This window comes from Trematosphaeria pertusa, assembly GCF_010094035.1.
Source record: "Trematosphaeria pertusa strain CBS 122368 unplaced genomic scaffold BU26scaffold_3, whole genome shotgun sequence".
Lineage (NCBI taxonomy): Eukaryota > Fungi > Ascomycota > Dothideomycetes > Pleosporales > Trematosphaeriaceae > Trematosphaeria > Trematosphaeria pertusa.
The window spans coordinates 3,312,235-3,335,322 of NW_022987214.1; the positions used below are offsets into that span (position 1 = coordinate 3,312,235).

The 23,088-nt window shown below is 53.5% G+C and overlaps 10 protein-coding genes across 10 annotated transcripts; 7 read left to right on the forward strand and 3 right to left on the reverse strand.

Annotated features, from left to right (window-relative positions):
- Window positions 1-111: 111 nt before the first annotated feature.
- BU26DRAFT_233930 (S-adenosyl-L-methionine-dependent methyltransferase) lies at window positions 112-1,665 on the reverse strand. The gene is made up of 2 exons (XM_033820914.1): window positions 661-1,665; window positions 112-610 (listed from the first exon to the last, which is right to left on the reverse strand). The coding sequence occupies exons 1-2, from the start codon at window positions 1,493-1,495 to the stop codon at window positions 126-128; spliced, it is 1,320 nt and encodes a 439-aa protein (XP_033689016.1). The 5' UTR covers window positions 1,496-1,665; the 3' UTR covers window positions 112-125.
- Window positions 1,666-1,903: 238 nt separating this feature from the next.
- BU26DRAFT_548343 (uncharacterized protein) lies at window positions 1,904-5,657 on the forward strand. Its single transcript, XM_033831934.1, has 9 exons — window positions 1,904-2,587; window positions 2,652-2,863; window positions 2,918-3,078; window positions 3,129-3,200; window positions 3,295-3,486; window positions 3,655-3,733; window positions 3,785-4,552; window positions 4,606-5,237; window positions 5,289-5,657. The coding sequence occupies exons 1-9, from the start codon at window positions 1,970-1,972 to the stop codon at window positions 5,513-5,515; spliced, it is 2,961 nt and encodes a 986-aa protein (XP_033689017.1). The 5' UTR covers window positions 1,904-1,969; the 3' UTR covers window positions 5,516-5,657.
- A 326-nt stretch (window positions 5,658-5,983) lies between these two features.
- BU26DRAFT_478564 (copper amine oxidase-like protein) lies at window positions 5,984-8,562 on the forward strand. Its single transcript, XM_033825648.1, has 4 exons — window positions 5,984-6,730; window positions 6,779-7,722; window positions 7,771-8,245; window positions 8,302-8,562. The coding sequence occupies exons 1-4, from the start codon at window positions 6,285-6,287 to the stop codon at window positions 8,453-8,455; spliced, it is 2,019 nt and encodes a 672-aa protein (XP_033689018.1). The 5' UTR covers window positions 5,984-6,284; the 3' UTR covers window positions 8,456-8,562.
- Window positions 8,563-8,900: 338 nt separating this feature from the next.
- On the forward strand, window positions 8,901-10,626 carry BU26DRAFT_234014 (uncharacterized protein). Its single transcript, XM_033820915.1, has one exon. The coding sequence runs from the start codon at window positions 9,022-9,024 to the stop codon at window positions 10,351-10,353; it is 1,332 nt and encodes a 443-aa protein (XP_033689019.1). The 5' UTR covers window positions 8,901-9,021; the 3' UTR covers window positions 10,354-10,626.
- Window positions 10,627-10,745: 119 nt separating this feature from the next.
- On the forward strand, window positions 10,746-12,289 carry BU26DRAFT_234068 (uncharacterized protein). The gene is made up of 3 exons (XM_033820916.1): window positions 10,746-11,189; window positions 11,239-11,407; window positions 11,459-12,289. The coding sequence occupies exons 1-3, from the start codon at window positions 11,076-11,078 to the stop codon at window positions 12,070-12,072; spliced, it is 897 nt and encodes a 298-aa protein (XP_033689020.1). The 5' UTR covers window positions 10,746-11,075; the 3' UTR covers window positions 12,073-12,289.
- A 1,097-nt stretch (window positions 12,290-13,386) lies between these two features.
- Window positions 13,387-14,202, forward strand: BU26DRAFT_418224 (uncharacterized protein; the record flags this gene model as incomplete). The annotated part of the gene is made up of 1 exon (XM_033823242.1): window positions 13,387-14,202. A coding segment is annotated over one exon (816 nt), but the record flags the coding sequence as incomplete, so codon positions are not given.
- Window positions 14,203-14,436: 234 nt separating this feature from the next.
- On the reverse strand, window positions 14,437-15,479 carry BU26DRAFT_502116 (DUF1183-domain-containing protein; the record flags this gene model as incomplete). The annotated part of the gene is made up of 2 exons (XM_033826615.1): window positions 14,437-15,252; window positions 15,312-15,479. 2 exons carry the CDS (start codon window positions 15,477-15,479, stop codon window positions 14,437-14,439), a joined length of 984 nt encoding a protein of 327 aa, XP_033689022.1.
- Window positions 15,480-15,748: 269 nt separating this feature from the next.
- On the forward strand, window positions 15,749-17,578 carry BU26DRAFT_548348 (PIG-X-domain-containing protein). The gene is made up of 3 exons (XM_033831935.1): window positions 15,749-15,910; window positions 15,973-16,567; window positions 16,615-17,578. The coding sequence occupies exons 1-3, from the start codon at window positions 15,761-15,763 to the stop codon at window positions 17,400-17,402; spliced, it is 1,533 nt and encodes a 510-aa protein (XP_033689023.1). The 5' UTR covers window positions 15,749-15,760; the 3' UTR covers window positions 17,403-17,578.
- BU26DRAFT_478573 (uncharacterized protein) lies at window positions 17,483-19,304 on the reverse strand. The gene is made up of 4 exons (XM_033825649.1): window positions 19,007-19,304; window positions 18,900-18,957; window positions 18,678-18,849; window positions 17,483-18,630 (listed from the first exon to the last, which is right to left on the reverse strand). Exons 1-4 carry the CDS (start codon window positions 19,125-19,127, stop codon window positions 17,761-17,763), a joined length of 1,221 nt encoding a protein of 406 aa, XP_033689024.1. The 5' UTR covers window positions 19,128-19,304; the 3' UTR covers window positions 17,483-17,760.
- Window positions 19,305-19,596: 292 nt separating this feature from the next.
- BU26DRAFT_419066 (uncharacterized protein) lies at window positions 19,597-21,416 on the forward strand (the record flags this gene model as incomplete). Its single annotated transcript, XM_033823283.1, has 3 exons — window positions 19,597-20,423; window positions 20,474-21,238; window positions 21,293-21,416. 3 exons carry the CDS (start codon window positions 19,597-19,599, stop codon window positions 21,414-21,416), a joined length of 1,716 nt encoding a protein of 571 aa, XP_033689025.1.
- Window positions 21,417-23,088: the final 1,672 nt, after the last annotated feature.

The following is a 23,088-nucleotide window of genomic DNA, read 5'->3' on the forward strand; positions in this document are numbered from 1 at the left end:
TATGAGTCTGACGTCGCCCACCAAAGCTTTGGCTCCACGTTGTGCGCCATCACCGGTTTCTCCACTTTCCTTTACAACGGCCCAATCGAAGCTATAGGAATCAGCTGCACGCAGACGCCGTCGGATCAGCTAGATTTTGGTACCAGCAGATGCGCAAAGGGTGCAGCCTCCAAGCGCTCCGCGTCGTCGCCCGGAAGCACCACCCATGGCGCCCTCTCTTTCAAGAAGATATGCTGCTTAACTCTCGGCTGCGCTACCGTCAGGCTATCCAGATCAACTGACCCCATTGTGAGGCCTGTGACTTCCTCTTGGAAGTGATACTTCATTGTAATCGGCGCCCCACAGCCCGTGCAGAATGTCCGGTCCGCAGATTCTGAGAGCTTCAACGTCTTGAGAGTAGACGACGAGGTGAACTTGAGTGAATCCGTCGGGACGTCGATGAATGGGAGAAATCCGGAGCCCGAGACCTGTTGACAGGCGCGGCAGTGGCAGAAAGTGATATCCGAAGGGGGTGCCGTGGACGTGTACTGTATACTACTGCATCTGCATCCTCCTGTAAAGACCACCTCTTTGCTTAGACCGGTTGGGATGTATCTCGAGCCATCGGCAGCTTACTGATGATCAGCTCAGCGTCTTCCTTTGCATCGTCGGAAGACTTACGCTTTCGCGCGACGGCGAGGAAGACGGCATCAACTTCTTCCACCTTTCCATCGACGGCTAGCTTCTCCCACTCTTCTTTGAATACACCTTGCGCCTTCCTCCTTATTTCATTGTTCGCAAAGGTCCGCGCAACGTCCTTGACGATCACGTTCTCCACGAAGAAATCATCCCATTCTTCGACCGGGTAGTATCGTCTTCCGTATCCTGCTTGGTTCTCCACCGTTAAGACCTTCTCGACTTGAAGCCCTGCAGACTCTAGAACGTCTTTCAGGCTTGATTCGGATTGACTCCATTCGCGGTTGTACGGCATTGGCAACTCCAAGCGTCGAGCAGTGCGCTCTAGTACCATGCCTGACACCAAGTTCCGTGGATGTGTTGAGTCTAATGTGATTACGCCACCTGGCTTTAGGAAGCCTGCCCAGTGCTCTATGGCTGCATTCGGATCCGGGAACAATACCAAAGCTGATGCGACAGTAATGATATTGAACGTTTTGCCTTTTAGAGCTTCAGTTTCCTCGAGATGTAAGACATCCCCTCTGAGGAAATCCAGGTTGGTGCACTTCCCACTGGCCTTCTGCTTCTTGTAAGCAGCAACGGTGAGCATGCCAGGCGTAACGTCGATGCCGATGACATGGCCCGTGGGACCCACCGCTTCTGCCTCCAGAAAACTAAGGAGACCGGTGCCGCAAGCTAGGTCGAGAACTTGTTGGCCTGGTTGTATGGGAAGATAGGACAGAAAGCGTTTCGCGAAGTCCGCGTGCCAGGTGTCGTCGTAATTGTAAGATCGAGACTCGAAGAATCGGATGGCATTGTCAGCTTGTCGCTCGGAAGTCATGATAGCGATTGAATGATTGGATCGCAATATAAAACGCAGTGGACAGTCCTGAGAGGCCCTCTGGATTCCCAGCGATGGAGGGGAGATAAAGGATCCGGATACTCAAGTCTTTCTTGTGGTGACGCGGTTGTGCGTGTTGCAATCCGGAGTGCTCTCAAACTGACCACTTAGAAGACGTATCTCTTACGGAAGGTGTGTGGGCGTGTATGTCTTTGATGCTCGACACAGGCGTACTAATTATGGATACTGGAAAGCCGGACCGAAAGGCTTATGAGCTCTGGAGGAGTGATTACGGAGTTGGTGGGGTTGCCGAACCTCATTGCAGGCATTGCACTATTCCGAATCAAGTTAGCCCGCATATCCAATCAGGCATCAGACCTCGTGGTCCATCAGGCCCATCACACCACTCAGCTCCTTCGCGAGATGATTCTCTTCATTTTGCGGTAATGAGACACAGGACTACTTACGACGAAGATGCTACCCCCAAACGCTTTCGCCCCTCGTCCGTATCGGTTCGTCGACAAGCGAGGCAATCGGACGACGGTGACTCGCAAGAGTGCGCCTGCTAGGATAGCCTCACTGCCTCAAATATCTCTTCAGCTTTCCGAACATGCCGCCGCTCCAGCACAAATTCGAAGCTCAAGGAAGCGATTTTCTCTCAGTCCGGTCGCGACCTCTGATGCAGCAGCTTCAAAACGTCCCCGCAAACACCGGGCATTAGAGTTTGAGAGCTCGGTTTCCAGCGATGATAAATCGGACTCAGATTCTAGCTACAACAGTTTCATTGTGTCTCTCCGGAAGAAGGACTTGCTTCGTTTAGACGCTTCACTAGCTGTTGTCGACCCCCTTGACCGCGCATATTCAGGCCGAAGCGCAATACCCAGTCCAACACTGAAAGCTTCGTACCACAGTCAAGCAACTACCTACCGTGTCTTGAAATCGCATTACGAAGGCAACTTATTCGAAAGCAGTAGATTAAATGCGCAGCTTATCATAGGGCCGAGCAAGAGACCCGGTCAAGTCGAGTTCTTCAAACCGCTGTTCAGGTGGGTGCATGTGGAGAACCCGGAGATGCATTTTGGAGCATTTATGGTCAGTGCCCTCCATCCATGTTGCCCTTGCTTTCCCTCGTCAAATAGGCTAAGCTCGCACATAGGAGTACGTTGCCCGATGCCCATACATCAAGGAGTCGGAGCGAGATAGTGTCAGCTCCATACTTAGGACCGCCCGTGAGAAATCGGATATATCTCTTCGAATGCCTCCGGGTATGAGTGGAAGCTACATCGAACCAGAGTATTTCGAGGAAACCATCGAATTCACCATTTATCAACTACCCCGGTCGAAGCACACTAGAAAAGAGGTAGTGCGGTAAGGTCATCCCTCACGCACTTTGATGCTTACAACGGCCACTAATGCGCTCAGATGGATTGCAATTCCCTACTTCTATCTCCTTCCAGCCTTGTTACCAAATAGCAACGCCGATGATGACATTGAGCAGGCTCCTCGATTTGCTAAGAGCGGATGTGTCGGCAGAGGAGGCTTTTTTCAAGTAGCCCAATATTGGTGCTTGATCCTTGGAGATAGTATACGGTCCCACGCATCTTCAGGCGGCTACGATACTAATACAGACCAGGCTTTATGGTGTCTTGTGCTCGAATACCCATTTCCAACATTCCAAAAAACCTCGTCACTCTCAACCATATACGTATGTCACCGTAGAAAGTCTAAAGGCCTTCAACACGTGAGGGGCTAAGGCTTGCATTTGAGACATCTGCTAATGTGTAGCGCCACCTCTCCAGCTCCCGCGGATCCGGCTAGACCTCTTACCGGCGATCGAGCGCCAGTCCTTCAAGTGACCGACGGCGGACTCAGGCTCTGGCTGTTGCCTGTTGAGGAATGTGAGACATGGTCCACATTCGTGTCTCACTTCATCAGTCTCGGGTTCTCACTTGTCGATGGTTGGCAAGTGAAATATCGGGATGTTGTTCTGGGTAAGTCACGTTGCATACAGCATACCAGCGTTCTAGCTTCCCATCGTTCCTGTCTTTCGAGTCCAGCGAACTTAATCGATGCCGACTGGACGCGCGGTTACAGAATTGGATAGGTCGTTAGGCGCGCACTGAGGGAAGTAGCAAGTATTCGCTAACGGGCCCACGCAGAACCCAATGACTGGACAATGGTTATAACTATGGCCAAGAAATCACCAACGAAGCTCGAACTTTGCAGGAGGTTGGTAAGGTTGGTAACCCCTTAAAGTGTAAATGCATCTGGTTGATCCAATGGTAATAGCGACGACGACGAGAGCGACGAGGATGGCTATACATCTGCGGATGATGAGTCTTCGCGCCATCCTTCTCAGTCAATGAGCGCAAGCTCTTCACTCTGGCAAAGAGACGAGCAGACACAAACGGAGGCATCACATCCGCCCGCACGATCTATGCTTGCTTCAGAGAGCGACACGCTTCCGACACTGGATGGGTCTGGTGCAAGTCCAGTCTTGCACGTGGACGATTTCCATGTCTTCACTTTGTTAGCCACGGTTCCGATGCTATCTTCATCCGGTTGCTTACCGACTGAAGAAGGAGGTCCATCATCCCCTGCGCCGCGATATAAGATTGACAAGCAGCAACTGGAACTTGACCTTGCTGAACTTGACCGATACCTTTCGAGCATCAATTCGCGCCCTGCTGAGAGTCTGAGCTATGCTGAATGTCCAGCTAAGAGCATGTACGATGTGGAGCATTCCTGCTCCAGGTTGGATCCTTCAGACCGAGAAGAGTATCTTCTCAAGAGGGCTTTGGTGAGGGCCGCGAGCGACATATTTGAGCTCTTTTTCCCTTTACGATACGAGCACGTGGTCACTCTGAAGTTCTGGGGGAGCATCGATCGCATAATCCAAACAAGAGGCATGAGAAGCGGCCATCTCCATTTCGAACAAATGGTCAAGGAAGTGTCACAGCTGGCTAGGCTAGTCAAAGAGGTCAAGTCTGAGATCTTCTCGGATAAGCAAGTTTCGGAGTTTATCACCACTGTGCCACACGAATTTATTCAAGCCTGGTGAGCCTCATTTAAGATCTTTATTTGAAGTAGCAGCTAATTTCTCGTAACAGGATACTAGTGCAGATGTACTTTACTTGCCTTCCTACGGAGTCATCCCACAGATCGGCAAACCATATTCGTCGATGCAAAGACAGGCTTCTCCAAGGACGCATCAAAATGATCGAGCGTCTTCAGACTATGGATATCCGCGAACGCGAGGCAGTGCTGCCACTCGGCGTGACTCTCCTACTTCTAGGCCAACTCCTTCACGACAGTCAGGGGCCTCTTACTCCCGAACGACACCGCCTGGCCTCCGCGTACTGGACATACCTCAAGAACTTCAAAGCCGAGGTCTACGACAAGCCGCTGAGCCGCAAGTACGAGGAGACCTTCACAACGCTTAAGTCGGAGTTCGAAACTATCATGGGGACTCTGGAGGATCAGCAGCGCGTACTGATTGCGCTAGAAGACAGCATTAACGAAGCGGAGATGCATTCTTTCGCCTACAGTTCGTCGATATCGAAGAAGATCGCGATGGACCCCAGTCGTGAGTCCTCCGTGACGGAATACTTGCTGCATCAAACGGAGGAGATGCTGCAAAACTTCGGTGAGATGGCACGGCGTCTCAATGAGCTCGAGAAGTACCACTTCCTCTGTTTGTCTATGGACAACGATATGCAGCAGAAGGCCTCATTCGCATTTAGTGAGACAGACCAGGCGGCGTCATTCAGTGCACTACTAACCTTAGCAACAGCTACAGTCACGGTGTTCTTCCTGCCCCTAACAACACTCACCGGTATTCTTGGGATGAACACTAGCGATATTCGAAACATGAGCGGCGGTCAATGGCTCTTCTGGGCTGTTGCTATACCGCTCGCTATCTTCTGTTTGTCAACATGGTTCATATACCTGGGAAGTTTTGAGAAGATGTGGAGGTGGAGTCAAAAGAGAAGACGGCTGGCAAAGAAGAAGCAAGCATAGCTTGCGCGAAGCGTGCATCGGCCTGACTGTAGTGCAAACTACTATCGGCCCGAACCATATCGGGAAGTTCAAGTACAGGACATGCATAGAGTTGTGACGCGGAACTATTCCGCACACCTTCTACACAACCCTTGATTCTCTCTCTGTTGCATTAACAACTCTGCATAGTCACTATCTCCATGTTCGAGCGCTCGGCTTCAACTGTCTTCGCGTCGTAACCAGAAGGGCATCGGAAGCAATTCCGAGCATTGCCGATGCGCCCACGCTAATCTGTTTACAGAAGGTACACGCGACCAGCGTTCGCAACATCTCATGCAACGTGAATGTGTATCTGATCTTAAAGCAACGGAATTTCATCTGGTCTTGCTATCAGATACGAGCCACTGCCGTTCTCTGACGATGACACTGCATTGTCCAATCAAAGAACGTCTCGCAAAGGAGCCGGACGAAATAGGAAGGTCCTGCCGAAAACTCCTCACGTCAGGTCTCTCTTCTCGCCCGACATCGTCTGTGCCGCTTTAAGATAGCGCCAAGTATAAAATCATGACTGTTTCCTCTGCCGCTCCATCCCATCTTCGACTGCGTCCGAAGCATCATCATTGGGATATACTGCGCCAGTTCTTTGTTCGAACAGGAGGCACCGCTCATTCTCTTTCCGGAAGCACTACAACCGATTGGACGGACACGGTGAGGTGAAGAATCTATCTCGGGCAAACCTCTTATTCTTTTCCACACGAGATTTGGGAATACAGACATTACTCCCTACACAATGGCGCCGCATCCCTTCAGGACCCTGACTGTCGAAGAGACACGAATCGCCCGCGATGTCATCCTTAGCCTCCATCGAGATGTTGTCGTCGACTTCCGTGAGATTTACCTCCAGGAGCCGGAGAAAGAGCTCATGAAGCAATATCTGGCTCTCGAGCATGCTGTTCAACCTGGGCAGTCACCGGCCTCCAAGCAGCCTCCGCGGTTGGCGAAATGTCAGTACGATGTCATTGGACCTGACCGGATTCCGGCGTACCACGAGGCGGTTGTTGATGTGCAGACGAAAAGAAGAGTGAAGTATGAGATAATTGGGAAGGAGCATCAGGCGAGTTTGACCCTCTGGGAGTTCCAAACTCTATTGCAGGCGTGCAAAGAGAGCGAGGAATTCCAGAAGGCTGTTGCTGAGTTTAAGTTACCGGAGGGCTTCGAGTTGGTTGTTGAACCCTGGTAGGTAAACATGGACTCAGTAAGCGCTTCGAGCTAATACAACCCAAGGCCGTACGGTGGGCTCGATTATGAGACGGAGAATCGGAGATACTTTCAGGGCTTGTGCTTCGCACAGGATACACGGAACGGCAACGCAGATTCGAACTTCTACGCTTACCCACTTCCGTTGATCCCTATCCTGGACGCGCATTTGAAGAAGGTTATCCGCATTGATCGCCTTGCTACAGGAGGTAAGGGCGACAGTCTCACCGGCAAGACGCACTCAGAACGTGTTTTGGATCACTGTCAGTCTGCAGAATATGTCCCAGAGCTGCTACCAGGAGGCACGCGGAAGGACATGAAGCCCATCAACATCCTGCAGCCTGACGGGCCGTCCTTCAGAGTTACGGATGAGTCGCTCGTAGAATGGCAGAAGTGGCGATTCCGAGTATCATTCAACCCTCGCGAAGGCGCCGTGCTTCATGACGTCCACTACGATGGCAGGAGCATTCTCTATCGCTTGAGCATGAGCGAGATGACGGTGCCTTACGCTGACCCCCGTCCGCCATTCCACCGCAAGCAGGCCTTCGATTTCGGAGACGGTGGTGCAGGCAATTGTGCTAACAATCTCTCGCTCGGCTGCGATTGCCTAGGTGTGATCAAGTACTTTGATGCAGTTGTGGTAGAATCTGACGGCGAGCCGAGAGTGCACCCTAATGTCATCTGCCTCCATGAGCAGGATAACGGCATCGGTTGGAAGCACACGAATTGGAGGACGGGTCGTGCGGTCGTAACCCGGCTTCGCGAACTTGTCGTCCAATTTATCATCACCCTCGCGAACTACGAATACGTCTTCGCGTACAAGCTGGACACTGCTGGAGGCATTATGCTAGAGGTGCGAGCAACTGGTATCGTGTCAGTCGTCAACATCGACCCCGGGAAGACGTCCGAGTACGGAAACGTGGTGTCCGGAGGCGTGCTTGCCCAGAATCATCAGCACATCTTCGCAGCTCGTAAGTGAGCTCAACCTCATCCAAGTGCACCGATGCTGACTGGCCCAGGGATTGACCCAGCAATCGACGGCCATAACAATACGGTATTTTACGAAGAATCACACACCGCGCCATGGGATGAGAAGACCAATCCGAAGGGCAACTTCTATGAAATCCGCAAAACCTTCGTCGACAAGTCCGCCGGCCTCGACGCCGCTCCCGAACACAACCGCGTATTTAAGATCATGAACTCCACGAAGATAAATCCGCACAGCGGCAATCCCGTAGCGTACAAATTCATGCCGCCACCAACACAGAAGTTGCTTGCCCAGCCAGCAAGTATCCAGGCGCAGCGAGCACTTTTTACGCAGCACCATGTGTGGGTTACGAAGTATAAGGAGAACGAGTTGTATGCGGCTGGTAGGTATACACTACAGAGTCAGAAGGAGGTTGGCGGTGTGGCCGACATGGCGAAGAGGAACGATTCCGTGAAGGATGAGGACATTGTGCTGTGGAATGTCTTTGGCCTGACGCACAACCCTAGGCAAGTCTTCTCATCCATCGTTACGGAAGGGAGGTGGTGCTAACGTGTGACACCAGGGTCGAGGATTGGCCTGTAATGCCTGTCGATATCTTCCAGGTCCATTTCAAGCCTTCCGACTTCTTTTCGGCTAATCCGGCAATTGATGTCCCTTCGACGAAAAACAATTCCTCAATACTAGTTGGGAAGGAATGCTGTTCGGAAAAGCTGTGAGAGGCTCAATGGGTAGGATTCTGGTCGAATGCTAAGAGAGTAGAGATGAAACTTCACAGCCGTATGCAGTAGCTGAGTGATGTATCATATGGTCATTTTTACTTCTCATCCGGATTCCCTCTGCCGGTTCCATTGGGATGCTCAAACACGTGACCAAGTGCGGGGATCCAACCTTTGGGCACCTGCATGGATCCCCGGCCCCTCGGCGGCACATGATCACCTGTTCTTTGCGCCATGGAGCACTAAAGATCCTGCACTCAATTGCCGGCATACTCGACGTTATGCATTGCTCATTGTGGGCTCAGCGGGCCTATTTGGTCCCTGATTGTGCTGATTTAAGACGAGATCGCATGCTCCCATCTCTATGTGGATCCGTGCCACTGACCAAGACACAGGGTGGGTTCATGAACGTCGACAAAAAAAGCCATTTCTCTAGCTAAATACGAAATTATACGCCATAGCTTCGGAGGCATCTACCATCAATCCAAACGCGACTTTACGGTGGCCTATCCTCGGCTCGACTTCCAACCTCCGAACAGTCCTAGCAACAACCTGAAGATTAGGAGATGGCCTGCAGCAGAAAGCTACCGAACGAGATCCTCCTCGATATCTTCGAACGTCTGCAGGATTCGCCTACTATTTTACTGAATGCGATGAAATGCTGTCGCAGGTGGCATCGGCTCGCTTCCGCAGTCCTATACACCAACGTCTCCATTGACTCAAAGCTACGCAAGGATTCAACAGGCGCACGATTCGCGAAACAGGTCACCCAATGTGACCTTGTTCAATCCTTCAGTCTGCAAATTACCCAGGTCCACCTGATGGGCTTCAACATCTTCTCCACGGACGCCTTCGATAGACTGACCGAACTGTGCGACGTTTTGGCACGCATGAAGAATCTTCGAACCTTCGCACTATCATTTGAAGAACCCGATGGACAAGGGTTTTCTGCTCCAGGCTTTGCGATTGTCTCCATCTTGAACAGCCTCCCAAAGGGGGTCGTCAATCTCAATTTGGACTGCGACCGCATTAGCAGGACGGATCTCGGGCAGCCTCACAGTTGCCATGCTCTGAGCGCTCTGATACCTCGGCTCAGGAGCTTGCGGCTCCGGACATCACTGCTTTGTTCCGGGCTACTTGCCAGTATCTTCCCACAAGCGACACTTGACCATGAGCGAGATACGCTCCCTAAAGCGCCAACTTCTCCATGTGCGACATCATCCCTCGAGTATGTTCTTATCCATCTTACGACCTATCCTGAGCCTGAACGTGGACCTCACACAGCTCTGTGCTTCTCTGGGGACAAAACATTACACGGTTCGAGGCTGGCGAGCATGCTAGGAAACCTCTATGAGATGGGTGCCTTTCCTCGTCTGCGCCAATTCGCGGTTATAGGCAGGGTTGACGCCACACCTTCGCCGCGAAATGACACTTGGAACGTATTCAAAGCCCGTGTACTCACCAAAGATTTCGTGAGAACTACGACACTGCCCTGGTGCGCGCGAGGCGGGTCAAGCTCTCTCTACATGATCAGAGATCAAGATGGGGATTGGTTCGGATCGTCTAAAGAGATTTCAAGAGCACTTGAAGGGCCACTCGCGTGGACCCATGCAGGCATCAAAGCACCGCAGGCTCCACAAGCTGATTATAACAGCTGCTGGAAGCTCGATCATAGCCAGCTTATAGCCCGGGAATCTGTTATCGAGAAATTTGGGGTCTCATTTCGCTTGTGGAAGCACGAACATGCAACCGGATTGAGATTGCTGGACCCACGCACTGCCACTGGGTTTGCTGATACTGCAGCAATGACCCAGCTTCTGCCTCCTGGGTGGGTATGGGTGCCGGAAGGTCCGTGGAACTGGACTATCGAACCCGAGCCCATGGAAACAGCGTTATAATCACCGGATCAAAACACCAGTCTACCAATCCTCGACGAGAGTTCCCGTCCAGGAAGACACCACATGTCGGTCTAACTAGGACGCGATACTCCTGTCTCTTCACCGGTTTTTTCTGTTCAAGGATGACGACGGCCCAAGAATCGCAAGGTCCATCCATCCGACGACACGTCTACGCGAGATATCCGAGCTGATATCCTCGACGTCCAACCACAATTCTTTCGTCTGCCATACATCGCACACACTCTTCGGGTTCGTTTAAACCCCGCTCTTGTACATTGCAATGACACCAATCACCTCACTAGGGCGTTTAGCAAACAGGTCGGCAGTCGCACTGAATATACTGCTTTCTGGCTTCGCCGCAGAGCAATTAGCGATCACCATCCTGTCCGCCACCTATGCATTGTCGTTGATGAAGTTTCCAAGCTAGTCGAAATCGACACGTGCATTATATCGAAGCCCTACCTCCTCAGCCGTGCTGATATTTCGAACAATATTCCTCTTCCATCTTCACCACTCGGTTCACATTGACAGCGCCGCTGAGTGACCTTTATATGGGAGCTATCACGAAAGCTTCGAACTGCTTTTCGGATTTGAAGACCTCCACGGCTATTTGATGACATTTACCGTCCTCCTGAACAAGAAGTTCGACATCAAAGGACACCAGCCCCTCAACCTTCGATAATCCCGGGAAGATATCATCTACCCAAGTCGCTTGCGACAAAATGTCGGCGATGTCCATCAAGACTGTCGTATCAAGCCATACTGCGTCGACACCAACGCCGACGCCAACGCCGACACCAGAGGTCCCCCAAACCACCAACTTTAGTCCACAGCTTGTAGGACACATTGTCATTTAATTGTGGCGGCAATGCTAATACCTAGTAGCAAAGTTGTGTCGTTGAAGAGATCTCCGCCGTAGGCTGTCACTCAGTGAACTGGCCTTGTTTTTGCGACAATCCAACTTGGGTTTCGAACATAGCTCAGTGTGTGACACTGGATCAACGTGGGACGAGTGGGTTTGACATAATCACACTCAGCTCCGCCTACTGCCGATGTACGAAAATCTTCTATGACTAGCAAGGGACAAGTGACTGAAGCAGAGCAGATGCGTCGAATTTGTATACCACATATCTCCCACATCCGTCGACGATGATGGCTCCGCCTCCCGTAATCTACGATCCCGGCGACTACTCAACAGCCTCATCCACAACGGCCTCAACCTCGCCCGCGTCCAAGACAGCAATCCTGAATACATCAGCTCCCGAGACGAGCGCCGTACTTACACCTACCTTGCCGAGAGCTCAATCTGGCGGGATATCAAGATCCTTCGTCCTTGGTCTTGCCGTAGGGATACCTTTCAGCTTACTCTTTGCGACAGCACTCACGTCTCTTCTATGTATCCACCAGCAAAGGAGAAGACGCCGTGCGGAGATCGATAATCACCCACGACAAAACACACGCTCTAGTGTTCAAGATTTATGGGCGAGGATGTCTGGGACAGCGCAGGGAGCTATGGGTTCGCCAATAGGCAAACCGCCTTTCGTAGCCCGTGAGACTGTCTTCCATGAAATGGACGGCTCCGATATTCGAAGATCCGAGATGTGGACGTCTGCGAATATAGCCGAGATGAGCGTTGAGAAAAGAGTGGTAGAGCTTTCGGACGCTATAGAACATGAATCTTCACATGAAGAGACTTTCGAAGCGAAGAATGACCGTTAGGGGTCAATTATTGACCAGCTGCCGGTAGAGGCACGTTGACGGCGTGGAGCTCGTGCGTCCGCGCTTGTCAACCCTACTTCTCACCAGGACGAGACCGCGCGTACGTACAAGCAGCGAAGACTACTCGACACCGCTTCCTTTCCCTCTATCTTCTCTACTCTCTTGCCATTTTCCATTCTCAGCCTTACAACTTCTCTTCGCGGTGATCGGCCTCTCACTCTCGCACCGCTCACTCGCGATGACGCCACCGGTCGCCATTACTTTATCCCATCCCTCATAGACGGATTCTATCTAAGAAGACATTTCTCGCACGACTCCCGAGGCATTCACAAGCCCCTCAGTCTCACTTGTTCATCAGGACATCTGTGCATCACTTTTCCTGGGCGCTGTTGGATCAACCTTCCCTTTATTGGGTCTTCCCTACTTCGACAACATGGCTAAACGGGGCCTGTCCGAATCCCCACCGGCGTCTCGCAAACGGAGAGCCTCTATTTTTTCGGAGGAGGGCTCTGTAACCTCTCGCTCTTCAACCTCATCTAAAGAAAGCTCCGGGCCGCGATCGCCCAGCTTTGCATCTACCACGTCATCAACTTCAAGCTCTGCGTCGGACTCAAGCAATTACCCGCACTCAGCCACAACTAAAGAGGACACCGCAAGCAACCATACAATAGAATCGATCTCACCGGGATCACAGCGTCTAAATCTAGTTCGCGCCGCTACCACCCCAGTGTCCAGAATCGCCATGGGGGGACAATACGGTCTCCCAAGCCCGAAGACTAGAGAGCCGTCTCAGGATGGCGCCGCGGTATGGTGGCTCTATTTCATATGTTATCGACGCTTACAAGATCATAGATTCTTCCCAATTTAGCGAATACCTTTCAGCGCCAAGCATCAGCCCCGCTGACTAAGTTCACCACGTCGGACACCTTTCCTATCTTCAAGAATGGCGACGTAGTTATCCGGACCGAGCTAGGGAGCGCAGCCTTGACTTTTCAGCTACACAGATCAGTGCTCTCGCGTTACTCTTCATGGTTCGCTCAAGCGCTGAAGCCTGATGCCGCGGAAGAAGCACAGCCATCCTGGTATCTTTTCAAGATCGAAGAGATCAATGGCAAGATCACCTTAGTTCGAAAGTCTACCAATGGCGAGCGTCCAGCGACCCCTCAACCAAATCAGTTAGAGGTCGTTGACGGCGTGCAGATCAAGGTCGAGGACGTTTCCGACGAGGTTCTCTCCACTGCTCCCTTATCGTCCACCTCATCCAACGCCACGGTAGTAGTTCGCAAAGTCAATCCCAACGTCGCGGTTGCATGCTATACGCAGATCTTTGGCATCTTCTACAACATCGCACCACAAGTCTCGACAACAGATATCGGGACTACTCTTGTCCAGTCCGAAGAACTTGTCAAGATCGCAGCCGAGCTAGGCTGTCTTTGTCTCCTTCGCCCGCATCTCGGTAATGTCTTCAGCCAGTACCGCCAGGCTCTCTTCCTCGCCATCAAATCTGATCCGGCGCGCTGGATCCAACTCGCCATCGTGCTCGAGAACAAGTCCATATACACCGAATGCCTCGTCCACTTGGTCGGAGCGCACCCCTGTTGGCCATGGCTAACACGGCGAACAGCCCTCTCGCAAGATCTGCGGAAGCTCATCGCGGGAAAGAGCGAGGAGCTGGACAGAATGTGTGTAGAGGCCGAACGAGGAGTCCTGCTTGCGACAATCCACCTTGGGCGCGGCCCGCTCGATCCCACGGAGCGCAACCAGACCGAGACGTGGCTGGTTGTCCAAGTCTTTCGCGATCTACTCGCCCAGCGCATCGACGCCTTAGATCGCGACAAAAGGGCGGCGCTGAAGCGAGGCACGTTCTTCCGGGCAATCGTGGCGGACAAGCTGGAAGTGCTAGACAGCGAGAACGTCAGGAAGATCTGCCAGGGGACCATGAATTCCGACTGGAAAGACCTCGTGGAAGACCTAAGGTCATTGAAGAACTATGCAGCGGAAGTGATAGCGGAAGTGGCGGCCAACGAGTTATTGATCGACCCTGACGCATGTGGTATTGGGTACTTGACTTGCGCGAAGGTCGAGCTTGAGGAGGTGCCCTGGCTGGCGACGACAGAAAAGTCAACCTGAAGACCTTCGGCGGGGTTTGCACAATTCTGCATGTGCAAGGTAGGGTAGATGGATGAGGCCGAGGAGTGTGTATTACAGCGAGTAAGGCTTTTTGGTTTTGGTAGATGTACAGCCAATTCATGGCGTTCGGTACACTTCGAGATGTAGATTAGTTCCTCACAACCAATTCGAGTAAGTCTGGGTTGAGTAGAATACGCAGGGGTATCGGTTTCAACCTAAACGCAAAGTCGTGACCTATCTGCGAGACGTCGATCCAAAGCCGGTGCTTTCATACCTGGACGATGAATAGTTCCCAGAGCCAGACGATCCCGATGAAGACCGGGAGCTGCCCTCACCGGGATTCCATCCACCGGACCGGCCGCCACCCCATCCAGAGCCAGTGTGCTGTTGATTATTGCCCCGATTGCCTGCTCTTCCGGCAGCCCAGCCCGCCGCGGCTCCACCAAGAGCGCCAGACCAGAAGCCGGGCCTCCATCCTTCATTTGTCCCGTAAGATCGCTTGTTGTAGTTCGAATCAGGACGCCAATCATACGGCGGAGGCGGATCGTTATCACCGCCCCACCATCCTCCGCCTCCTCCACCACCACCACCGCCGCCTCCGCCTCCTCCCCAGCTAGGACGGTTGCCGGCCGCTCCAGCAGCACCCCGATTGTCCGCCCAGCCTTGGATAGCTGAAGATATAATAAATACGGCAACACCAATGAAGACTAGCCAAAACAACGCGCTCGCAACCTTTTCGCCCATTGTCTTGGGATATCCTTGTCCCTCATCATCACCCCACCATTTCTTCTTCTTTCCGTACTTCTCCTCGCCTTGTTCTGTCAAAATCAGACGGTATTCTACACCGCAGCTGCCCTTCAGGATGTACGGGTCCTCGGGGTAATCGTACCCCTCACAGATTACGTCTGTGGAGCCGAGCTTAAATTCGGGGGGCAGCGCGGCCGTGCATGTCCATTGGATGTTTTCGTCGTCATAATCAGAGCCGGAGTTCTTGCAACGCATGACGTCGATGTCGTATAGGCCTTTTCCGGAACCGCCGATGCATTTTAGCTACGTAGGATGTCAGTTGGCAGGTGTTGGGGCGGTCATGATGTAGAAGCGGAGCGTACCTGTGGAATGGCGGAGACGCGCCGGTGCGAGGTTTGCAGGCCTTTGCGCAGTGTGAGGCTCTGCACGCTTGAGAGCTTGACTTTGGGTGCAGAACGAAGAGCTTCGGCGCCACTGACCAGGCTGGAGGTGGCCAGTAGCGCTGGGTAGAGAAAGTTGAGGTAGTGCATCTTTGTAAGTGTCTGGAGGGACGTGTAGAGGAGGTGGGTTCAGCGGAGGGGATATAAATGCACGCCCATGAGTGGTGATGCAGCGGGTCCGTGAAAGGACACGGTGTAAGTACTGAGGCTGTCTTAGGCATCAAGGTGGTGGAGAGCGCGGGTTGTGAAAGAACGGCTTGGCGTTCGTCATACGAGAGGCTTGTAAGAAATCGCTGGAAAGAGCTAGTGCGGGAATTAGATACGGCGACCTAGAACCTCACGCGCCAAACACAGTTCACCAGGCTTCAACCATGAAGGAGCGGATAACGTATATCGTCAAAAACCCGGAGGAGTTTACTCCTGAGCAGTTGGAGGTGAAAGATGGAGCTTTCGCGCTTAAGGGAGTCAACGCTGCGAAGGAACACCGTATCACATTGGGGCTGAATGAGCTCCCGCGAGAGGTAATGCTTTGATCTTGAAGCTCGAACACCCTGCTTGTAATGTGCATACTGAACCTATGTAGCTGACCAAAGCCCTTGAACAATGGCACGAACTCCACATACGGTGGGCTTCCGAGCAGCCCTATACCGCCATACCTCCCTTTACATCACGTGTAACACCCGGCCTCCACGTCTTCTTCACGCCCCTCAAGGACCGACCTGAAGGACAGCTATGCGAACTTCTCCACTCAGCCTTTGGATCTGACCTAAAATGCTCCTCTACCACTGAGGCCCCCATCAAGCTACCCATCCTCTCAGAACGTTTCTCCATGTCGTCCTCCTCACAGTACTACTCCTACCTGTCATCTCTTTCAACTCTGATCACTTACGTCCAAGAGAATCTATGTAGGCCATCGTCGAGTTCGTGTAACCAGACAGCATCTTCTTTACTCTTAGCCTCCTACCTGGATATCGACTACGACACCATCTCGCACGCGGTAATCCTCAACGCCTACTGGGACTCAGCATCAAACGCCGACGCCTGGACCGAAACCGTCACCCTCCCTTCAAGAGACCAAACCATCGAAATCGGCGTCCTATCTCACGAGCCCAACCCCGACCCCGAAGACATCGGCTTCGGCGGCTTTCTCACAGTTCTCGGTCAAGACAGCGCACCCAGTACGTCTCCTCCACCTCCAATATCTCCACCACTAACAATCCACTAGAACCAACGCGTTTCCAAACCCCCATGCGACACTACCCCCTCCCCAGCAGCCCAAAGCTAACCTACACAACCGCCTTCTCCCATCCCACTGGCCTCCACCCAACCCTCCACATCTCCTTTCCCACTCCCCTTACTGCTCCAAACCCCACCTGCAAACTGCACACGCACCTCACCCTCCCATCCTACCTCTTCATCGACAAGTACCAATTCAGCGACGCCCTCTTCCTCTCCTCGCACCATCTGCGATCACTGCGCAGCATCGCAGGCGCCACAGACCTCGAAGCGCCGGACTGGGTTGTTCCGCAATGGGGCAGTGCCGCGCTCTTCGAACTTGCTGTGCCGAAGACGAGCGAGGAGATGGCGAAAGCGGAGTGGAATGCATCAATCCCTCTGCATCTGCGCTATCTTCCCGCAGCGCAGCGCTCGCATACGCGCGTTCCAGTTCCCTGGCCTGTGGTTTTCTGGGCGTGTCGCGCCGAGGAGGGGACGAAGATGGCGGTGAATCCGTTTGATCGGCTGCATCTGGGTTATGAGGGCCTGTTTGGGCCGAAGACGCGGTTTATGCATGTTCCACCTGCTGAGGGCGGAAATGGTACGGGGAGGTTGGTGGAGTGGATCGATGTGCCTGTGCTGGATATGCGGAAGGCGGCCTGGGTGGAGACCGGGACGGTAGTCACGGTGATCGTGGCTTTCTTGGTATTGTGCTGGGCCTTGTTTGGGCCAATACGGAGTGGTAACAAGGACATGGGGAGAGGGAAGAATGCCAGCAAGGGCAAGAAGAAGCAGTGAAAATAGTGCTTTGATGTTGCAGCATCACTAAAAAGGGGAAAAGGAGAGGCGCATCATACTGAGCAAGGTCATTGGGTTTTGGCGAAGCTGTATCCAGCTTTGAGTTGTTCAATGCTCTTAAATTAGAGCAGATGGGCTATGTAGGGTATCAATGCCGATTCTGTATCTCTACCACCCCGTCAAATGGGTTTCTCCTGGATTTTGATCCAATTCCTGGCCATCCTTGTGGATACCACATCCGGAGTCGACGTAGCCCAGTCTCCGTGTTCCGAGATCCTCCGCGTCCCTCCCTGCGTAATTTCACGGTGAAGGCGAGAAAAGCGTTATCCTATTCCAAAATCACATTAGTAACAACATTTTAGAGAACAACAACGGACGCATCGACAGGAACAGGTGCCATAGGTGGAATGGGATTGTCCGGGAAGATAGGGTGCAGAGCATACACAGGAGCAGAGCATTCCTCGCCATCGAACAGCATGAGGTTCTGGATAGGTTGTTCTCGCTTGCCGAGAACGTTGATGACATCCTGAGCCAGCTGTCCGCCGAGGAATGCCGTTACCGGTGCGAGCTCGCTCCCCAGGTTCTGCAGGAAGCTGCGGAGAAATTCGGCCTTGAGCGTGGACGAAGGGAGTAGTAGCTCTTTGTGCTTTTCGCCAGCGAGCCTTGTGAAAGCCTCGAGGTCGGCTGTGGAGCTTTGGGAAGGGAGAGTGGTGCGGCCATCGCGCTGGTAGTCCCAGAGCGTGCGGATGCACGTCAGGAGGGGATGGACTTTGCGGAGCTTTCGGGCGTCTCGCTGCATTTCTGGGGGAAGTGGAGAGGTGTTGACGAGTAAAAGCGGGGTATAGAGCTCGCGCTTCGTGACCATCTCGATCATCTTTCCGTTCTCTTTCTTGTCCTTGAAATCCACGATAGACCTCGTGGCGGTTTCGGCCGCCTTGAGCGTAGGCCGATTCGACTTTTCCCTCTCTATCACGAACTCATGCGTGCCAAGGTCTGCGAATATATAGCCGTAGAAGCCATGTGTGGCGCCCGCGTAGAATGGTCGTTGTGCGATTCGGGCGCCGGCGTCGAGGGTGTTCAGGGACATGTAGGGGAGGTCCGTAGCGATGATGACGTCGAAGGCCTTGTAGAAGTCTGGAGTCTGCTCATTCGCAATGTCTCTTGTGATAGTGTTGACCTTGACGCGTGGGTTGAGCTTCTGGACCGCCGGTGCGGCTGCTTCGGCGCGCTGACGGGTGTCAGTAGGGTTAGATGGATGCCATGGAGCTCACTCACGTTCTTGCCCACGTCGGCCTCGCCGATGAAGAACTGCGCGCCCAAGTCATCTTCTGTAACTACCTCATGGTCTGCGAGTGTGATGGAGCCTATGCCGGCGAGGACGAGGTTTTTTGCGATTTCGTTGGCGAGAGCTTTGATGGAGACGAGCAGGATGTTTGCGTTGCGGATTCTACGCGCCTCAGTACGGACAGCCATATGCCGATCCTCAAGGATGCTTACCGATTCTGAGCCTCGAGGCCCCACAGGCGGATCTGGCGATCGTACAGCGCGATCTCATCTGTCCCAGGAGTGAGCTTTGGCGGGGAATAGCGAGAAGCCATCCTCACCTGCGGACACAGTCTCGGCCTGCGTTATGGCGGCGACGGTCTGTCCGGCTGCGTCTGAAGCTGGGAAGGTGCCATTAGTAGCCTGCGGAGCCGCATCGGGAGCAGTCGAAGAGTCGCCCATGGTGTATTTGTTTGCTGTTAAGCGTGCAGAAGCTTGCCCGGAGTCCTTCCAATTAGGCGAAGCAAACTGCGGCGGCGACTCGAAGGTAAGCAGCGCCTTCGTAGAGCTCCGACAAGAGACCGCGAGTGGGCAGCCGGGGAAGCTCGTTGCGCGACGTCAGAGCCGAGGTGGTGAAGGTGGGAATTAGGCTCGTCGTACCTGACTTGAGGCTCAACTTTAGACTTGCTTGGATCGTCCGTGCGCGGCGCTAGTGCTCGCTAGCCACGCGGGGGTGGCTTCCGCAGACCTCGTGCCACTGCTTGTCCCTCAACCACCGTTCCTCAGCCTTCGAGCCTCGTCACACCTCCCACCACATCGCTGTCTTCTAGCCACTTTGAGCCCTTTGCATTACTCGAATACACGGCTTCGTCAAGTATTCGACCTTCAAACAGTGCTTACGAACCCATGGGAACAAGGATCGACGTCATCAATGCCGAGACCACCGACATCCCCTTCACCTCCGCTTACGAGCTTTCCCTTCACGTCGGGTAGCTTTGACTTCCCTCCATCAACTTCTCCACCACCCGCCTCTCGATCAAGAGGTACCGCCACTTCGGGCGTCGACCAGCTTACAAGTTTCCTAAGCCGGCGACAGCAAGAGCGAGACCAGCGAGCGATAGCCGAGCCGGGGGGCATGATACGGCAAAGACAGCCACGGACAGAGGCTACCAGACGCCGCCAACCAAACCGACCTATTCCGCGGCATGCGGAGAGAGAGCCCTCGTTACTACAAAGGGCTGCTCCATCGTCGACTGCAAACCGCCCGCGGGCCATGCCAAGCGAACGCTACCTTCGCCGCTCACACACTCGCCTCAGAGAGCAGCGCCTCTCCGCCATGGACTCTGCAGTCGACGTCTTGGACTCACTGAGCGATATTCCGCTCAATCCGTTCCATACCGCAAACCTGAACCGCCGGGAGCGCAGTCCTACAGACGAGCTCGACGGCCAGCGCAGGCAGACAAAGAGACGGAAGCTGCATCACACCGACAATCTGTCATCTGAATACGATGGCTTCAAGTACGGTTACAAAGGCCAAGTGGTCCCCGGCCGACTGAAGATGGAGATAGTGAGCTGTGATGGCGGCGAGTTTGAGAGATATTCGCGCAAGTACAAGGTGCAGAATGTGTTGGACGACAATAGAGAAGTGTATTGCAGTGAGAGTCCGAAGTGCAATCTGCTGCTGAAGCATATTGGGGAAACACCCTTCTGCTTGGAAAAGGTGGTTATCAGAGCGCCGAATCGAGGTTTCACGGCTCCGTACGTTTCTGCACATCGCCTTCACTCCTTTCGAAGCTAACAATTCCCAGTGTCCAGGAAGGCTTGGTCTTCGTGTCCATGTCACCCGACGATCTCATTTCTGGCACTGAAGCCTATCAGATCGAGTACTCTTCACGCACACCCGCCCTGTCTCCAACTCCAAGTGCTCCAGAGGACCAATTACTGTCGCTACGCGAGGCGGTAGAGGACCCCCAAATCTGGGAACAGTCTCGTCAAGGGATGGAAGAGCAAATTGAGCGCTTGAGATTACGCAGCCGTCGAATGCAGATGGAGACGTCGATCCGCGCGGAGCGAGACCACCAAAGGGAGGAGCAAGGCGGTGCCGAAGATGAGGATGACGTGTTTGCCGAGTACTGTCCCTATCATATTGACGAGCCTGATGCCGCTGCTCCCGGGGTTTCTGCGCCGACACCACCTCCGTATACTGTTACGACGGAGAGCGGTGGCGAGCAATCGGATGAAAACGAAGAATTACCGAACGTTGCTGCAATGGCTGCCCGATGGCGACGCCAGAGCCGCTGGCGACCGGAAACCGAAGATGACGGAGATGACCTGCTATCGCGCTTGCCTTCGCTCCGACGGGCGCCTCCTCTGCACCTCATAGAGGACTACAGCGACCGCCCATGGATGGTTGGACGCTATCTTGATGCCGGTCGACCGCGACGTCTCCACGCACCTAGTCGGATCGAGCCGAAGGAGAGTGATGGGAGTTCTGAGGATCTGCTTGAACCTCACGCCCGTTTCTTCATCGCCCGGCACAAGAATAAGATAACGATTAAATTCCATCCTGCCGTGTGAGTATCAGCATTACCAAAACCACAATAAACCAAACGCTAATATCCTTGCAGGTCAGGGAAGTACGTCTTACTCAAGCTGTGGAGCCCCACGCATGACGGCAACATCGACATTGAGAGTGTACAGTTCTACGGATACTCTGGTCCTAGATTCTTCCCAGCCGTGCAGCCTTGCTAGGCATGGGGCTACTACTCCTCCGGGCTTCTTCAATCATCGTGTCCGATATTACGGCAGAATTTTAATTTACGGTCTATATGATATTATGAAGTGGTTAGACATGAGGCGGTATTCATGTCTGTGTAATCATTGGCGGCATGGATTGTCCGCAGGCGGTGAATTTCGAGGGCCACTCGATGGACTGGCTGGATCATCCGCTGTAGATACGGGCATAGGGAAAGAGCCTGCACATACTTTCCGGGGTACACACTCTCGTCTCCGTCTAAATCTCAGTCGACGAAACTGTATGCTGCTATCCAACCCTTGGTTGCATATCTAATAGCGTACAGCGCCATCTCGTCCATGGTTCGCAATATGCGGCTCAAAACTTAAACCTACTTTCCCCCTCGTCTCCAGATTCTTTTTACTCCAAGAACCCTAGCCCCCATCTGCTTTGCCGCCCCCAGCTTCATGCCGTGCATACCTGTCGCTCCGCCTAAATCGTCCAGGCGCGTCCGCACGGATATAATTCCTGCACTAGGTCCGCGCAATGCGCACCCGCGCGGTCCGTCACCGATCAGAAAACAGCGCGCGGCACACTGTCCCTGAAGAGCTAGCCGCGCTCGTATGCGCTGCAATGTGGGATTAGCGCACTTAGCGCTGCAAGAGCTTGTGCTACAAGTGTGAAAAGCGGACGGTAAAAGCAAATCGGTGGGCTCGGTGGGGCTTGGGCGCGTTTTACGGCGGCCGACGGCAAAGGGTTTGCATATCTTTGTGAATGAGAAGGGGTTTTTTGTGCTGCTGTGCTAATGGCGTCGGAAGTTTGACGCGTGTGGATGTTGCTTTTGGCGCTTACCCTAGACTCCTCCTCTTCCTCTTATCAGATGCACATCACCGAAATGCAACACTCCAATCACCTCGGACACACATCCCCGGAGTTTCTTCCGCCCAATGGGCGACGTGCTGCGAGGCAAGCACCATGTTACGAACCATCAATCTCGATCTCCTTCTTCGGCGCCCGGCAGCTGCATGCATATCCTCCTGCAGGACAGCCACGTTTTACCCGGCTATGCCGCCATAGTGGCGACATCTTGAGCCCGCCTTTGAAGAAGTGAGGAAATGACGAGGCTGCGTTGGAGAGATTGCAGGTGGAGGCTGGCTGGCCTGGACCCATTACCCGGATCGCCTCTTGAGATGGGGCTACTGGAAAGAGTGTGGCGGACCCACGACTCGGAAGGCGTCTGGGCAGTCGCGAGATCTGGATGGATGGAGGTGTTGCCGCTGCCGCTGAGGAACTGGGGCCTCTATCTGCAGACGACGACAGCCTCTGTCCTCGTGGAAGGGGAGCTCATGAGCTAACAATCCATTTGAAGAAGCTGCCCTCTTTGCTGCCTGCGATAGGACGTGATGGTAGGAAACCCTACGCTCTCGCTATCCTCCACTCCCCGATCCATCTCCGAGATCGCCATACCATGCACGCTGTGCCGCACATCAACATACAGCCCCCCGCCCGTCAGACCGATCTATGTTACCGGCATGCAGACGGAGAAAAGGGATCATGCCTGCGCGCCCTCGATCGATCTAAAAGGGATAATGCCTGTCGAATCGCGCACGGCTATCGACAGGATCATGCCTGCACGATCACGTTGCACGACGTCCGCGAGTGCCGCCTAAGGTCGCGGAGTACGCGTGC

What these genes read in the sequence shown, in the direction of transcription:
- BU26DRAFT_548343 (XM_033831934.1), top strand. Translation starts at nt 1,970, where the DNA reads ATGCTACCCCCAAACGCTTTCGCCCCTCGTCCGTATCGGTTCGTCGAC. An exon ending in CTTTGCAGGAGGTTGGTAAG is followed by an intron (nt 3,734 to 3,784) that starts GTTGGTAACCCC and finishes CAATGGTAATAG; the next exon opens with CGACGACGACGAGAGCGACG. An exon ending in CACGAATTTATTCAAGCCTG is followed by an intron (nt 4,553 to 4,605) that starts GTGAGCCTCATT and finishes TTCTCGTAACAG; the next exon opens with GATACTAGTGCAGATGTACT.
- BU26DRAFT_548348 (XM_033831935.1), top strand. Translation starts at nt 15,761, where the DNA reads ATGAAGGAGCGGATAACGTATATCGTCAAAAACCCGGAGGAGTTTACT. An exon ending in TGAATGAGCTCCCGCGAGAG is followed by an intron (nt 15,911 to 15,972) that starts GTAATGCTTTGA and finishes GAACCTATGTAG; the next exon opens with CTGACCAAAGCCCTTGAACA. An exon ending in CGGTCAAGACAGCGCACCCA is followed by an intron (nt 16,568 to 16,614) that starts GTACGTCTCCTC and finishes ACAATCCACTAG; the next exon opens with AACCAACGCGTTTCCAAACC.
- BU26DRAFT_234068 (XM_033820916.1), top strand. Translation starts at nt 11,076, where the DNA reads ATGTCGGCGATGTCCATCAAGACTGTCGTATCAAGCCATACTGCGTCG. An exon ending in CCAACTTTAGTCCACAGCTT is followed by an intron (nt 11,190 to 11,238) that starts GTAGGACACATT and finishes AATACCTAGTAG; the next exon opens with CAAAGTTGTGTCGTTGAAGA. An exon ending in CAGCTCCGCCTACTGCCGAT is followed by an intron (nt 11,408 to 11,458) that starts GTACGAAAATCT and finishes GAAGCAGAGCAG; the next exon opens with ATGCGTCGAATTTGTATACC.
- BU26DRAFT_234014 (XM_033820915.1), top strand. Translation starts at nt 9,022, where the DNA reads ATGGCCTGCAGCAGAAAGCTACCGAACGAGATCCTCCTCGATATCTTC.
- BU26DRAFT_233930 (XM_033820914.1), bottom strand. Translation starts at nt 1,495, where the DNA reads ATGACTTCCGAGCGACAAGCTGACAATGCCATCCGATTCTTCGAGTCT. An exon ending in CCTCGCCGTCGCGCGAAAGC is followed by an intron (nt 611 to 660) that starts GTAAGTCTTCCG and finishes ATCATCAGTAAG; the next exon opens with CTGCCGATGGCTCGAGATAC.
- BU26DRAFT_478573 (XM_033825649.1), bottom strand. Translation starts at nt 19,127, where the DNA reads ATGGGCGACTCTTCGACTGCTCCCGATGCGGCTCCGCAGGCTACTAAT. An exon ending in GGCCTCGAGGCTCAGAATCG is followed by an intron (nt 18,850 to 18,899) that starts GTAAGCATCCTT and finishes TGAGGCGCGTAG; the next exon opens with AATCCGCAACGCAAACATCC. An exon ending in AGGCCGACGTGGGCAAGAAC is followed by an intron (nt 18,631 to 18,677) that starts GTGAGTGAGCTC and finishes GACACCCGTCAG; the next exon opens with CGCGCCGAAGCAGCCGCACC.
- BU26DRAFT_478564 (XM_033825648.1), top strand. Translation starts at nt 6,285, where the DNA reads ATGGCGCCGCATCCCTTCAGGACCCTGACTGTCGAAGAGACACGAATC. An exon ending in GAGTTGGTTGTTGAACCCTG is followed by an intron (nt 6,731 to 6,778) that starts GTAGGTAAACAT and finishes ATACAACCCAAG; the next exon opens with GCCGTACGGTGGGCTCGATT. An exon ending in TCAGCACATCTTCGCAGCTC is followed by an intron (nt 7,723 to 7,770) that starts GTAAGTGAGCTC and finishes TGACTGGCCCAG; the next exon opens with GGATTGACCCAGCAATCGAC.